Raw genomic sequence first — 13,355 nt, 5'->3', positions numbered from 1 at the left:
TTCCAGTACGAGATCGTCCAGAAAATTGGCCGGCAAATCTCGCCCCGTGATTCAGAAAACCCCAAACCGTTGCCTCGTTAATGACGTATGGCAACGTTCCGATAAATCGTGTCTGAACGGAAGGACTCGCGCAAGCGGGCGTCCTTTCCCAGGCGCACTTCAGGTTATCCCATTAAATATTCAATTATTTCTGCCTTCCATTTCTGACGTCCGAGGGATACCCGCGTGTGCGTCGATTCTAAGGGGAGGAGATGGAAGTAGGAGGAGAAGCTTAATCTCTATTCATAGACCGATTCGAGTGATTTCGAATAAATTCTTCCAGCGTTCCGCGAAATCCGGTGCAATTAAAATACTTTAATATCCTTTGGAGCACGTACCCGCCCCGGGCGATGCCTCCTTCCAACCACATCCTACCATCCTCCGCCTGGCCTCGCCTTGCCTCGTTTTTGGCCCCGCCGTTTCAACCCTCTCCAACCCCTCTTACCCCTCCCACCGAGAACCCGTCTCAACCCGACTTCGCTCGGCTTCCATCCCAATTTCTTTTCGGTGCGACGGGGGGGCTGCTCTTATTAAACGTCCCAATCCAGATGCCCCGAGGTATCGAGCGAGCGCTCACGTTCGCTTTCCTTCAAAGCGCCCTTTATCACCGTGGAAAAACTCGGAGATATTTTGACCATTCGTCTTCGAGCGATATATCATACGAGAGGGGTTGGAGGGGTGGGTAACTGCAGTTTTTCCCCCCGGCGAGCGTCTAATATTACGCGAGTTCGAGAACCTTTCTGATAGTTCGCGACCTTCTTCTATTTTTTTTGTTCTTTTTGCTTTCTTTCACCCGTCGGATATAAATGAGGGGACGGGGACCGAAGGAACGACGGAGAACGCAGGATGATAAGGTTGGGATGACGCGGGGAAAAAAACGTTTTATACGGAATATTTGAGGTTGTTAGCGCAGTGAATGAAATACGTATGAGGGGAGTTCTTCGTCTGGAAATCGACAGAAACGGACGGAGGGAAGAGGATGGGAGACGCGTTGTGACGTGGAGTTTTCGGTGAACTTATCGGTAAAGTTACCTAGAAGATTCTTAGACGCTAATCTTAGGATATTATAGATTCAGAATTTTGGTGTGGAAAAGACTTTTCTAGTGTCTACAGGTGATAATATCTTTTACATTCTCTTGTTCGTCTACATTCTTACTTTCTCCTACAAATTAGTCCGTTACTCCGACATCTTGAAATGAATTTCATCTACCACAATATGTTTTTTTTAATGATATTCTGCTAAATGGAGCAAAAACGAGTAAATCTCTGAAGGCATTTTTTTCTTATTTTATCGGTCCTTTAAACACTCCCGAAGTTTTGCAATCTAAATTAGACACACCCCGTACATTGATGATAGATCTAAAATGTGCACAACTCATTAAATAAATTTGTTTTTCGTGATTTTCCGAAATTTCCGACTTATAAACAGTTATCAGAGCGAGACCAAATTTAAAAACGATTAAAAATATTTACAGTTCGTTTCACATCAGGAAGATTTAACGGTTAGTCGTCAACGATCCCCAAGGAAGGGTTCATCAAGTGGAAGAAAAATCGTCTGCACCCTGCTGTCATTCATCGACGATACGATCAATATGTAATGATCGCTATAAAGTGCGTCGGCCGGGCCGAGGATATTTTAAATGAAAGGAGGGATAAATTTATCACGGCCCCGTCGAACGATTTATCACGGCGATACATTCGAGCTACGGACGTTCCGGAGAACGTACGAGGGCGTCAGCTGCGGGAAACCGCTCTAGGGGAAGTAGATCCCCATCCGATCATTGTTCATACGAAGCTAGCATATAATGCGACGCCACCGGGAGGAGTCAAATATATATCTATTATATGCAGAACGCGGATCCCATTTCAGTTTTTCACGCGAACCGTAGGACGGAATATCGTCGACGTTACCCTAAACGTCTCGTATCCGAAAGACGGAAAAACTGACAACGACGTCTGTTCTTTATAATGTCGACGAATGGAGACGATTTCTCTTGTAAATGCCAGATGGACATACATGAAATGCCACTTTTTTCTTCTGTCAGGCTATTACGATATGTCCCGCAAAATATCAAGCACTTCTGAATCTCACTTTACGAAGTCGTAAGTATAACAGAAAATAAGCTCAATGCTTAAATGTACCTACTTTCCATTGCGATCTGTGATCTCTTGTTATTGTTTTTTAAGAAATTGTAAACGTTTGATATATGAAACACCAATAATGGGAGGCAAAATGCATTGGTTATTTAGAGTTATTGGTTAGTATTATAAACATATCGTTCAAAACTGATAACGTGAACTGCGATCTAGACGTGCATTGTCGAGCTTCTTCGCTTAGAAAAGTAATTAATTTTGAAGAGTATACCTGAGAAAATAAAACTCCACGTGCAACAATTTAATTACTCTTATTTAGACCACCTTGTCATCATTAATATCTGTTACTTCTTGTTATAATAAATTATTTAATGGGCTTTCTCTGGTAGTCATGGAATGATCTGTAAACGAGGCTTCTCCCGAATAATTGCTTGTAGCATCAGAAATTTTTCTGTTTAGCAATAATCCTCCGTGCCAGGTATACGGTAATAACAGGTCGTTCATCATATTTCTTATCACTCTCACCTAGCTGATCGCGGCGGGAAGTGACGGGTGCAGCTGCTCTCAGCATTTCGTGTAACTCAATAACGAGACTAACGAGGCTTGTACGATTAACTCGGAGCCCGATAAATTTCATCGCTATCGCTTCGGGAAATGGAATTCTTCCCGGGAAGAATGCTCAGGCTACGTTCACTTTTGATTATCGAACGCGACGTGAACTTTCTTCCTCGACTAGGAACCATCGTCCAGCATTATTCTGTCGATGAAGGATCAAATGTTACTCGGACCACTATCATTTTCGTCACGTTCGTTCGAAATAATTCAATTACGTCACTGAAAAAGAAAGAATTTTCTTCTTCCGAAGCTATTTTTTGAAATTAGAAAAATTACCTTGTTTATTTTAGTAATATATATGGTCACGTAATTCCGTTAAATTCGATAATTAACCATTGTAAATGATTCATTGAATTTTGTTGTTACCAACGTCAATTATAAATTGTACAATATGATGTTGCGAGGTACATTAACGTGGAACAAGGTAGAAATACTGTGACTTTACAGGGTAGAAATTAATTGACTGCGTTAATGCAATGAAAAATAAATATAATTAAGGTGTATAATTCTATTAAATGATAGGGAAAATAATTTAATCCCGTTATCGTGTTTCTTCCTCGGGGCTGAACAACTTTTCCACTATCTTCTATACCCTAAGGAATAACTGAACGTACACAGTTAAATTGAGCATACTTTGCATCCGCAGGCTTTAATTTTAACTTTACTAACTTCGAACAGCCACCCCACAGATTGAAATATCTGGCGTCCGTGAAATGCAACACCGTTATTACCCGTAAGCACGAATACAATGGAGATCTGGAACACCATAAACCAACTTTGCAGAATAAGTACTCTACTCATGATCCATAGATTGGTGTAGGTATGTGTAGGTGTACGAAATACCATGCCCTCTCAAAGAAGTTACCAATGAATATAACTTTTCTCTCATGCACAGTAATGCAACTGATCGAAACATAATACAATAAAATGAAAATACAATCTACTACAAACTAATCATCGATCTAATCCTCGTTTCGATAAGTTTCACCATAAAAATATGAAATCACATGTGTATCTTTGTTATGGAAATTCTTTCATAATATGGAAATATAAGTCGTCGTAAAATAAAATAAGAGAAAAACTGAATTTTTTTATTTTAGCGCACATGTTCATCCACACTCCAATCATTGCTCATCAATATATTCAGACAAAACAAATACAATAGACTTCCGATTAATAAAAACAATTGATTAGAAGAAAAATGACTGACATATTCTGCGATTTACTTTCTTCCGATTAAATTTACTTTTCGTCATATTTGTCATTCTTTAAATAGTTTTTTTATTACCAATTCCATTTCCTATTCATACTAAATTTTTGAGTACTCCATAGTTGTCTGAGTACTGATACATGTTGTCTGATTAACCGGCCAATCGTTTATCCTGCCAGAGGTCCGATCCCACAGAGGTCGGTTAAGTGGGTGTTTTTTATACACATACAAAAAAAAAAAAATATAAGAATTTTCATTTTCTCGCACCGTGTACCCTCCAATAAAAACAAACAGATCGGTAATATCGCCTGGTTTCTCCACCGAAGTTATCAAACCGTTCCCTTAACGTGAGCGGAGGAAGTTTCCCCGAAGTTTCGGCCACTTCTTCTTGAAACACCGTGTACATCACTTTTATTACAACCCGCCGTATGGAAGCTCGCAACGGGATCAAGCTACCAGGCGCTACGCTATCGTAACTTTAATGGATACTTCCGGCTCGTAGGAGACACGGTCGAACACCGGCAAATTCGAAAAAACCGTAACCCCGTAAAAAGTTTCGCCGGGGCAGCGCCGATGCGTTTAACGAATGTAATGGCCTCGGTTCGCTTAAACCGCGCTCGGTCTAATCAAGAAAGTGGTCTCCGAGGGTTTCCGCGAGCTTGAAAATCCTCTCCTCGTTCGTTTATTCCATCTCACTCACTCACTCATTCGCTCTCTCTTTCTCTTAGTTGCTGCTACAGCTCCAGTTATCCTGATTGACGACGAATAAAGGAAATTATACCGCCGGCGAACTTTTATTCGTGCACCGGGGCAAAAAGCAACATCGTTAGCCGATCCACGAAATTACGTTCTGTAGACTCTTACAGAGAATCGTGGCCGAGGCGAAAGGTGTAGAGACCGTTCGACCCTGGGAAAAAAAGAACGTCTAGTACCTGTCACGTGAGTTCGGTGAACGGTATCGAATTTTCTGGTCGGCAGAAGAATTCGACTATCGAACTATTGGACGTCGAACGGCGTCCGGCGAGTGCAAGGAGAATTGTTGGGGAACAAGTTCGACGTCGATCGAAAGGAACGCTTGGTTTTTAGACACCTAGAAGGACTCTTTGGGACGTGGGTGTCGACCATTGGCATCGATTTGTAATTGGTGATGATAATGTCAGGTTGTACAACATGTGTCGTTTTCTTGAACTGTGGAGTTTGAACTAGTATAACTCGTATTGGAAAGAAGATTTTTAAGCGAAGTCATGCCAATTTTTCAGAGATCCGTGGATCAGGAGAGTGTGCGTTTCGAAGTGTATTGCACATCTTTAATACAGATCCTTTGAGGATTCCATTGCTGGAGAAGATCGATATCTATTTGTCCTTACTCGTGTAATTCTATTTTTTAAAATGTTAATAATAAATGTCAGGCGAAACAAAAATTGATAGTTTACAGATTTCAGTATTGAACATCAACAAACAAGAATATAAGCCTGATAGAAAAAATACAAGAAAAAAATAAGTGTTGTAAGAAACAGCAGAAGGAGAAGAAGAATATGATATTGATGAGTCAACCGGCAAAACTAGAACAGAACGCTCCACTTTTTTTGCCCTCTTGCACCACCCCTCGCGTCACGTTTCACGCGAGCTCGTTACGTGGGAAAGGAAATCGAAAAACCGTCAGCATCGTTCGTATCGAACGCGTCCCGTTCGCTATCACCGGTCTGCGTCCCAGAATCGTGCAATCAAGCTGGAAATCACGCGGTGGTCCGCTCGAATCGTTATCGGCGACGCGAATCGAGCCTAACGCGATGCACGGCGGACACGTGGATCACACTCGGGAGAGAATGAATCTGCCATAGACGGTCCAGAGGCGTCGTTGCACGTCGACTCGGCCCCGAAAAGTACGTCCATTAAAACAAACGTTAATTCCCTTGGCAGGACGCGTAACTGCTCGTGGCGGGGCCATTACGCGAAGCTACGCGTACACTCCCGTCCATAAACGTCGGGACACTACTAGAGAACGGGAAGAGAATAATCTAAAAAGCATCACGAAATTGTGGAGGATCGCGTAGAAATAACTAGTATCGAAGCTATCGATAGACGACGTTGATATTAAGATGAATAGACTGTGACTTTTTAAGCAGAGTTCAATTTCTTTCAATTGTAATCCAGAAATGGGAATCAAGTAAAAATTTATACCTTCCAAACTCACGAACTAGTAAATCTATAATACGTATTATTATTTAGATTCAATATTATTTACACTAAATATCAGATACTTATGGGCAACAGTGTACTGATGCACCAGCATGCATTTTGATACGGACTGTACCATGCATAAGGCCGCGAGATACATAACGCTGAATCTGGGTTAATGTCGCCCCCGGACAAGGTTGCACCAACGGGAACCGGAAATCCACCGGACGGTCGATTACGTTTTATCGACGACCGAGTCTTTGTTGAGTCTGGAATCGCTTTGTATCTCGCCCGATATGAATAGTCTGCATGATATTCTAGCAGAGAAGAAACATTCCCATTGTGAATGACCTAATACGATTCTACGATGGGCCATAGATCAATTTGTAATGTGCCCGTTTGAAACTGTGATTTCGTAACACCTCTCAAAAATAACATAGAATCACTGGACGAGTTACATGCCAGTTCTGCGGTTAATTCTACACTTGTGCCAATATTTTGACATTCGTTAACGTACTACTTTCAGCTAAAACTCTGGTTACACCGTCAAGTGTATTGGAATTCAAGTATTCCCGAGGAGACACAAAGGCGCAGGAGGTAGACAGAGAGAAAGAGATCCCTTCAGAAGTAGCCAAGGAGTAAGGAAATTATAGGAGAGCTTTAAATATTTATTAAGCCGTGGGCCAGTCTACCGTCGTTCTCGGGCTCGACAAAGAACAAGAGACTGCTAATGAATCCAGTCGGCCGGCAATAATTCTTTGTTCCCGTTCCTCCTCCCGGCGAATCGAATGGAATTTAAGGGAAAGGCAACGCGCGCCACGGTCCTCAAACTTTTCCATTTACGGTATTCATTAAATTTCCACCCGGAAATTTTCCGGATCGATTTACTTTGAAGGCGATCGTCAAACAAATTATTCACTTAACCAATCTGGACCGCCCCGGTAGAAACGAGAATGGACACAATGTAACCAAGAGGGCCAGCTGTCCTTCCGTATCCTCCTACCAGTTCCTTGCCCCTTTTCCTTTTTTTTCGTTTATCCGTGGAAGTTTCATCGGAAGGGGTGGCGCATCGGTTGTACCGACCACTTCAGCGTCGCGATATCGATTGCCTGGAGGGGATGAACACAGTCAGAGGGTGGACGGGGGAGGGGGTGGAAAAAATGCGAATTCGAGCGAGCGAGCCAACGACGTTCGCGCTGGTAGCACAAGGAGATTTCCAATTATCGAGAATAAGTCGGCGAAACGTTCGAAAAGCGAAATCTCGACGGAGGGTTTTTCATTGATTCCGATAACAGCTAGAAAGAAGGGGGGAAAAAAGAACTGAAAGAAGAGACGACGGTGAGACAGATTCGGGGACGGGGGTGGCGCGCGGTTGGAAGTAGTGAACGCGGAGCGTAGAATTTTAATCTTGACGAGGCATTCACAACACCGGGATTAGGAAGGAGAATGCCGGTCTCTGATGTTCCCCCGGCGCAAAAGATATAATATCTCCCGCCGTGGCGTACTTATCTTCGATGAGGGGGTAGCCGTGGTGCAGAGGGTGGATTATTTATTGTTCCGAGCCGGGTCTACGGATACCGATAGTCCTACTCTATCCGTTCCAAGCGTAGGGTAATATGATTACACCCGATTTATCGTTTTGTTTGCTGATGACTGGGAAGTTACCCCCTTGTGGAGGGTGGAGTAATAGGCCGGAAATTAATATTAAGGTGGCCTGAGTGAAAGCGGCAACGAGAAAATTGAAAAGAATGGCCTAGCTCGAGTGGTTCCTTGTTGGGAAGATTACTGATTTTACTTTCTGGAATTTCAGAATTTACTTTTTATCGAGTGCTTCCTAGTGTATGGTAGAGATTAAATTGTAGACACGTATTAGGTCGTAACATATGAAATGTTTGTTCTTTCTCAGTTCATGAGGAACCTATCATTGGAGTGTTCTTCACTTGGAGATTCTTTTTAAACGTTTCGATACTGTCGTAGTGTTTGTATCAATTTGCATAGCAAGTTCTGGAAGTTGCATCGATAAATATATATTTTATAAATGCACCAAAAATTTTCATTAATAAATCATCTCATGGGAAACTTCTGTTTTTCATTAATAAATCACAAGTGAAGTCGAAGTGTTCTTAATTTAAAATAAAGTCGTAAATGATATTCCAAGGATGAGAATTCCGATTCTGTTTCGACAATAGATTTTGCAACGACACGCAAAGTCACGGATAGTGTTTGAAAATTGTTCTATGATTTCGTTCGCTTCAGACGGGATCACGTTGCTTTGCGTTGCAGCGGAACGACGCGCGCGAAATATTTTTCACGTTAGAGAGGTAGGCGGAACATCGAATTCGGCGTCATTGTTGTCACTTACCGCGCTGCCAGATCGGCGTGCTGGCCGGATTGCTGTCCACCTCGCATTTCAGGCTGACGGACATCCCCTCGACGATCGGAATTCCAAAACCAGGTAAACGCGTTATCGCGAACGACGGAGTATCTGAAACAGGTATTAAGCAATTATTGTCAGCGCGAACGGTATCGATGCGCCTGTGTCGATCGCGTCAAGATCACGAATGATAAGAACATTCTGCATTTTACGTGACAGATAAAACGTAAAACACGAACCAAATGTTTTTAATGCATGAAAATTATTTGACTTATTGCACAACTGTAATATATTGCGTGGCAGAACTATAAAACCACTCTAAAATTTTCAATCTTTATGCGTTACGATGGAAATTAAAAAAGAGAACACTTTTTTTTCTAGGGATTATAATCTATTCTTTTTTGGAGAAACATTATTTTTCAACACGATGTCAAACATGGTATACGTGGTTCTTCTTTATTTTAACCACAATACATAAGAATTGAAAATTTGAGGGTGGTTTTATAGTGATATTCGATAGAACAGCATTATTATAAGATAAATGTAAATGATTAAATAGAGATAACAAAGGTAAATAGAGAACGTTGAAATGGTATATTGGCACCCGGCTTTGATTTTGCATTATAATAATATAAATTAATATATTCGTAATACATATTTAACACTAGAACAATCGAAGCCGTCAAAATGATGGACTTTATATTTTACAATTACTGAAATTATGTTCACTTTTAATTTATTATACATTATACATCATATTATATTCTGTTATATGTATTGCAATTTAGTTCCGCATGCATTCAACGCTGGTAGTTTTAGTGTTAATGATCAACGAAATTCATTGTTTAATAATCATATTTAATGAACTAGCAACCACCCCGTTTATACGTTTATGTTTTCCTCTACAGAAGGAATAATACGAAGCAATGTCGATTGTAAAATTTGAAAGCCCTTATCAGAGGAAATATAGAAGAATGAGTGAATCTAGGAATATATTGCTGTATTCTATTATTTCCCTTAAACTGAATATATTTGAATAAGCTACAAGATTTTCAACATCGATGTACATTTGCAGATGAAAATTAAAATGACTAACAGAATCACGCGAGTCAAAATCATCAGATTGATCACATTTAAATTTAATTACGAATCCTATTTTTATTCTTACATCGTGAGAATAAACTTATACATACTTGTTTTGCTTTGCAGATATACAGGGAGCAACACGTATATTTTTCAGATAGATTGATCCTGAAACATTACTCGCGTTTGCTCGCGAAGAATAGCGTCAGAAGTCGTAGGGGTCTGAAAGGTTTCAGTCACTATCCCGGCGCTTTGGAAGAGGTGCACGAATGTTACAGATTGACTGGGTTCGAAGAATGCACGCCGAGTTTCCGGTGACCAGTTTGTTTCATACGAATCTGTACACGTGCAGATTGGATGACAGAGGAAAACAAAGGGTAACTTGAGAGTGCAAACAACGAGTTTCGAGAGAACCGCGAATTCGCCGAGTGAAGAATTTAGTATGTAGTTTGATAGAGAACCACGTATTTCGGTGGTCATGTGCAGGCCTAATTAATTATCATTTCGTATGCGCGTTTGATAACAGAATAAAACGACCACGGAAAGGTACGTACACCCGTTTGAAGCAGGTAGATGGTGTAATAAGACCTTTCCTTTGTGATATTTCGAAACGTACTGGAATCATAATACTGTGAAATGAAAACATTGATAAAGGTTATGGCATTCTTACTTTATTTGTAATTTAATGGAGACTGAGAAAAGAATGGGAAATTAAAGAAATTAAATTAAAAGATTGTAGTGCTGTTAATGATTCGACAAATAGTGATCAGTTAGATATTTACTTTTTTTCACGTTTCAGAAGTCTGTGGATATTGATAGTCGTGTGTTGTAGAGTTCCATGTCATAGTGCGTAAAGCAACACCAGAACGACAGTTTTGTTCCACGCTGTAAGGCCAGGGCTTATTGCCTTAACGCAAATTGCATAATAATGTAGCATCGCGGAATTCTGTGTTAGGTAGCAACGAACATAGGCTTACGGGAGAGGATTTGAAACGTGCTCTCTATAGAAACAAGTTTAGTTCAAACTGAAGTGTCCGAAGCCCTCAAACTGGCTTTACAATAACGTTTACATCTACATTGTTAATACACCGTATCGGGTATTTCGTCAGTCTTTTGAACTCGTGAACACAATACAAAACAGTTCCTTTGTCTCCGTCACTTTACACTCACACGGCGATGTCAACTTTAATCCATTCAACGACAACATTTTCATTATATCACTACCACAATTATGAATTCTATGAAAAAATCTAGTTTAAAGTTTCATAAATTTCTGTTAAAGTGTACACCGTTTAAAATTGATAATGAAATACAATAATCCAGGAAAAAACTATCAAAAGAAACGTTTTCACACACCCACGAACACATTTTTCCTTCATACATCAGACAGCAGAAAGCATGTCTAAATAAGTTAGTAAATTGATAAAACACACTTCACAATCCTGTAAAAACTGAAAAAATAAACCTCACACGAACAGACTCCCCAATAAATATTCCAAAATTAGGAGACATTCCTGTTACATACCTCTGTGGCTCGCACTTCCGTCCTCGAAGCACTACCAAACGCGTGATCATTACCCACATTGTTAACCATTACGCCCCCCTCCGCTCCCGAAATCGTTCACCCAGTTCCAATTACACACTTGCAGAAACAATAACAACCGCCAACGCACTGAACCGTTCGCGATTGCTTGAAAAGAAAATGAAGCAACAGTAAACAGGAACAAGAAGTCAAAAACACTCGAAGGAACACGAAGACACTGTAATAATTGAATCGAGCGTGGCGCGAGGTAAACGAGGTCGGTGACAGCCACGGACATCAAACCTACTAATCGGCCAAACGGAACTACGGCTCTGACCAACCAGAGTCATCCCCCCTCACACCCTTTCGCCGCGGCACCCTCGTGTCCCGTGTACCAACGACATTCCTTCCGCGTCATTAACGACCGACAGAACCCAACCCTCGTATTCCAGATCGTCCGACGTGTACACGTGTACACGTAACACGGATTCCTGCGACGAGAAACGCTCGGAGCCGATGGCGATTCGAACGAACGAGTTTCGACCGCAGTCCCGAGGCCGCCGACGAGTAATTAACGAACGCCGGCAGGGAGGACAGTGAAGATTTTACGATCGTCGGGTACTCGTTAAAAACTACCCCACCCCCCACACCCATCCGACTGATTTCGGTGACGTCGAGCCACGGGGACACAGGGGTTGTGGCGCCTTTCCTGTGCGAAATCAAAGTCTCTGGCGTCGGCGGATCGTTCGGTCATGTATTGCGTCCGTCAATTTATTAACTCTTCGCTGGCGAGAGGGATTTTGTGTTTGAAAATATACAACTTCAGGTGTTCGGAAAATTTTAGAAACTACTACTTAAGTTTTATATGTCAAATTTTATATAGAGGAAAAACGAGTTTTTCCTATTTCTTACTATTCTAGTATCTTTAAGAAAGACGTAGCACTACGTCAACTGCTCTCAGGTTTTGTTTTTGAAAAGACGTACTATTGCGCCATTCGACATCAAAATGTTAATACTGGAAAAATTTAGCTATTTGTGTGAAAAAACATTAATTAGACCTTGTTAAATTTAAAAAATTAATAAATACAGTAAAGGCTCCATAAGAGTTGAATAGGAAGTTCTTCGTGAGAGTTCCTACTTCATCCGCACCACTGTGGGGGGGATGGAACTTGTTAAGCGCATAATTTATTCCCTCCACTGTTTTTTTTTGCCGAGGCTCGGGCTTAAAGCAAGAAACAGATTTGTGGGGTGTTGAAACGACTGGCGGTACAGCCTTTGCTGTTCATATATTAGTATGTATCGATGTATTTTCAATTTCCTATGATCTCCACCGAAGAATTTAGATCGTCGTCGGTGTAATTTGTTGGAGAGAAAGACCGAGATACTGTTGGAATAGAGGACGAGTCGCCGTACGGTGTCGAGGTCGGGAAATAAATTGGTGGTTCGTGGAAGAAGGGGTTGGTCCGAAACGAAGGAAGAGAAATTGAGACGAATCGGGCCAAGAGAGAAAGAGAGAATGAATCCGCGAGAACGGGAGAAAAACAGAGCTAGAGACGTAGAGAGAGAGAGAGTGAGAGAGAGATAGAAAAAAGGAGCGAGAGGCTTTTCCTCGCTTCGACTACCGGATGGCTCCAAGTTATTCACTCGGCTATAATAGTGCGGCGCTGAGACAATGCAAGCTTAATGAAAGCCACCCTCTGTCCTCTTCTCGCCTACTTGTTCCCTTCGTCCTTCCTCCCTCTCCCTTGTGTCCGTGTCCCCTCTGTGCGTTTCCGTGGCTGTTACTCGATGCCAATGCTAACGCCGACGCCGACGCTGCCGCGGCCGCCACCGAAGCGGCTCTAGAGCCCCGGTGCGCTGGCGTAAACACCAAACAAAGCAAACAATGAGACACAGAAGTGTCCCACAGACCTCGATCGCTTAATGAGAACTTTAAAGCGCCTCCGCAAACTACCAGTCTGTCTGTTTCAGACAGGACCGTCGCGCATGGACAGCCACAAAGACAGCCGGGTATTACCGTACACTAACTCGTTGGAAAGTGTCCGGACACTTGCATACTGTTTACGTTGCTTGTAATCTGAATAACAGACGAACAGTCTGCTGTGGACGATCTTTGTCATTCGTTAGTTGTTCAACAGTTGTGTGGGGTTGGAGATCGTGCTGTGAGAAGTTTTTCTATGTAACATTAAATGAAGAATAAAGTGTAGTGTTCTTGGGAATATTCTGTAGACAACAAACTG

At 41.7% G+C, this 13,355-nt stretch overlaps 1 protein-coding gene across 1 annotated transcript in view; it reads right to left on the bottom strand.

The window, feature by feature from the left end:
• Positions 1–13,355, bottom strand: part of LOC107188919 (hemicentin-2) — a 242,200-nt gene that overhangs the window by 76,138 nt on the left and 152,707 nt on the right. The window contains exon 7 of the mRNA XM_015577317.1: positions 8,499–8,621. Within this exon, the coding sequence (XP_015432803.1) occupies positions 8,499–8,621 (123 nt within the window). The remainder of the gene's footprint in view (positions 1–8,498; positions 8,622–13,355) is intronic.

The sequence above is a fragment of the Dufourea novaeangliae genome, unplaced genomic scaffold (genome assembly GCF_001272555.1).
Source record: "Dufourea novaeangliae isolate 0120121106 unplaced genomic scaffold, ASM127255v1 scaffold125, whole genome shotgun sequence".
Classification (NCBI taxonomy): Eukaryota; Metazoa; Arthropoda; class Insecta; order Hymenoptera; family Halictidae; genus Dufourea; species Dufourea novaeangliae.
The sequence above is the reverse complement of the archived record's forward strand: the minus strand, read 5'-3'. Positions and strand labels throughout refer to the sequence as shown.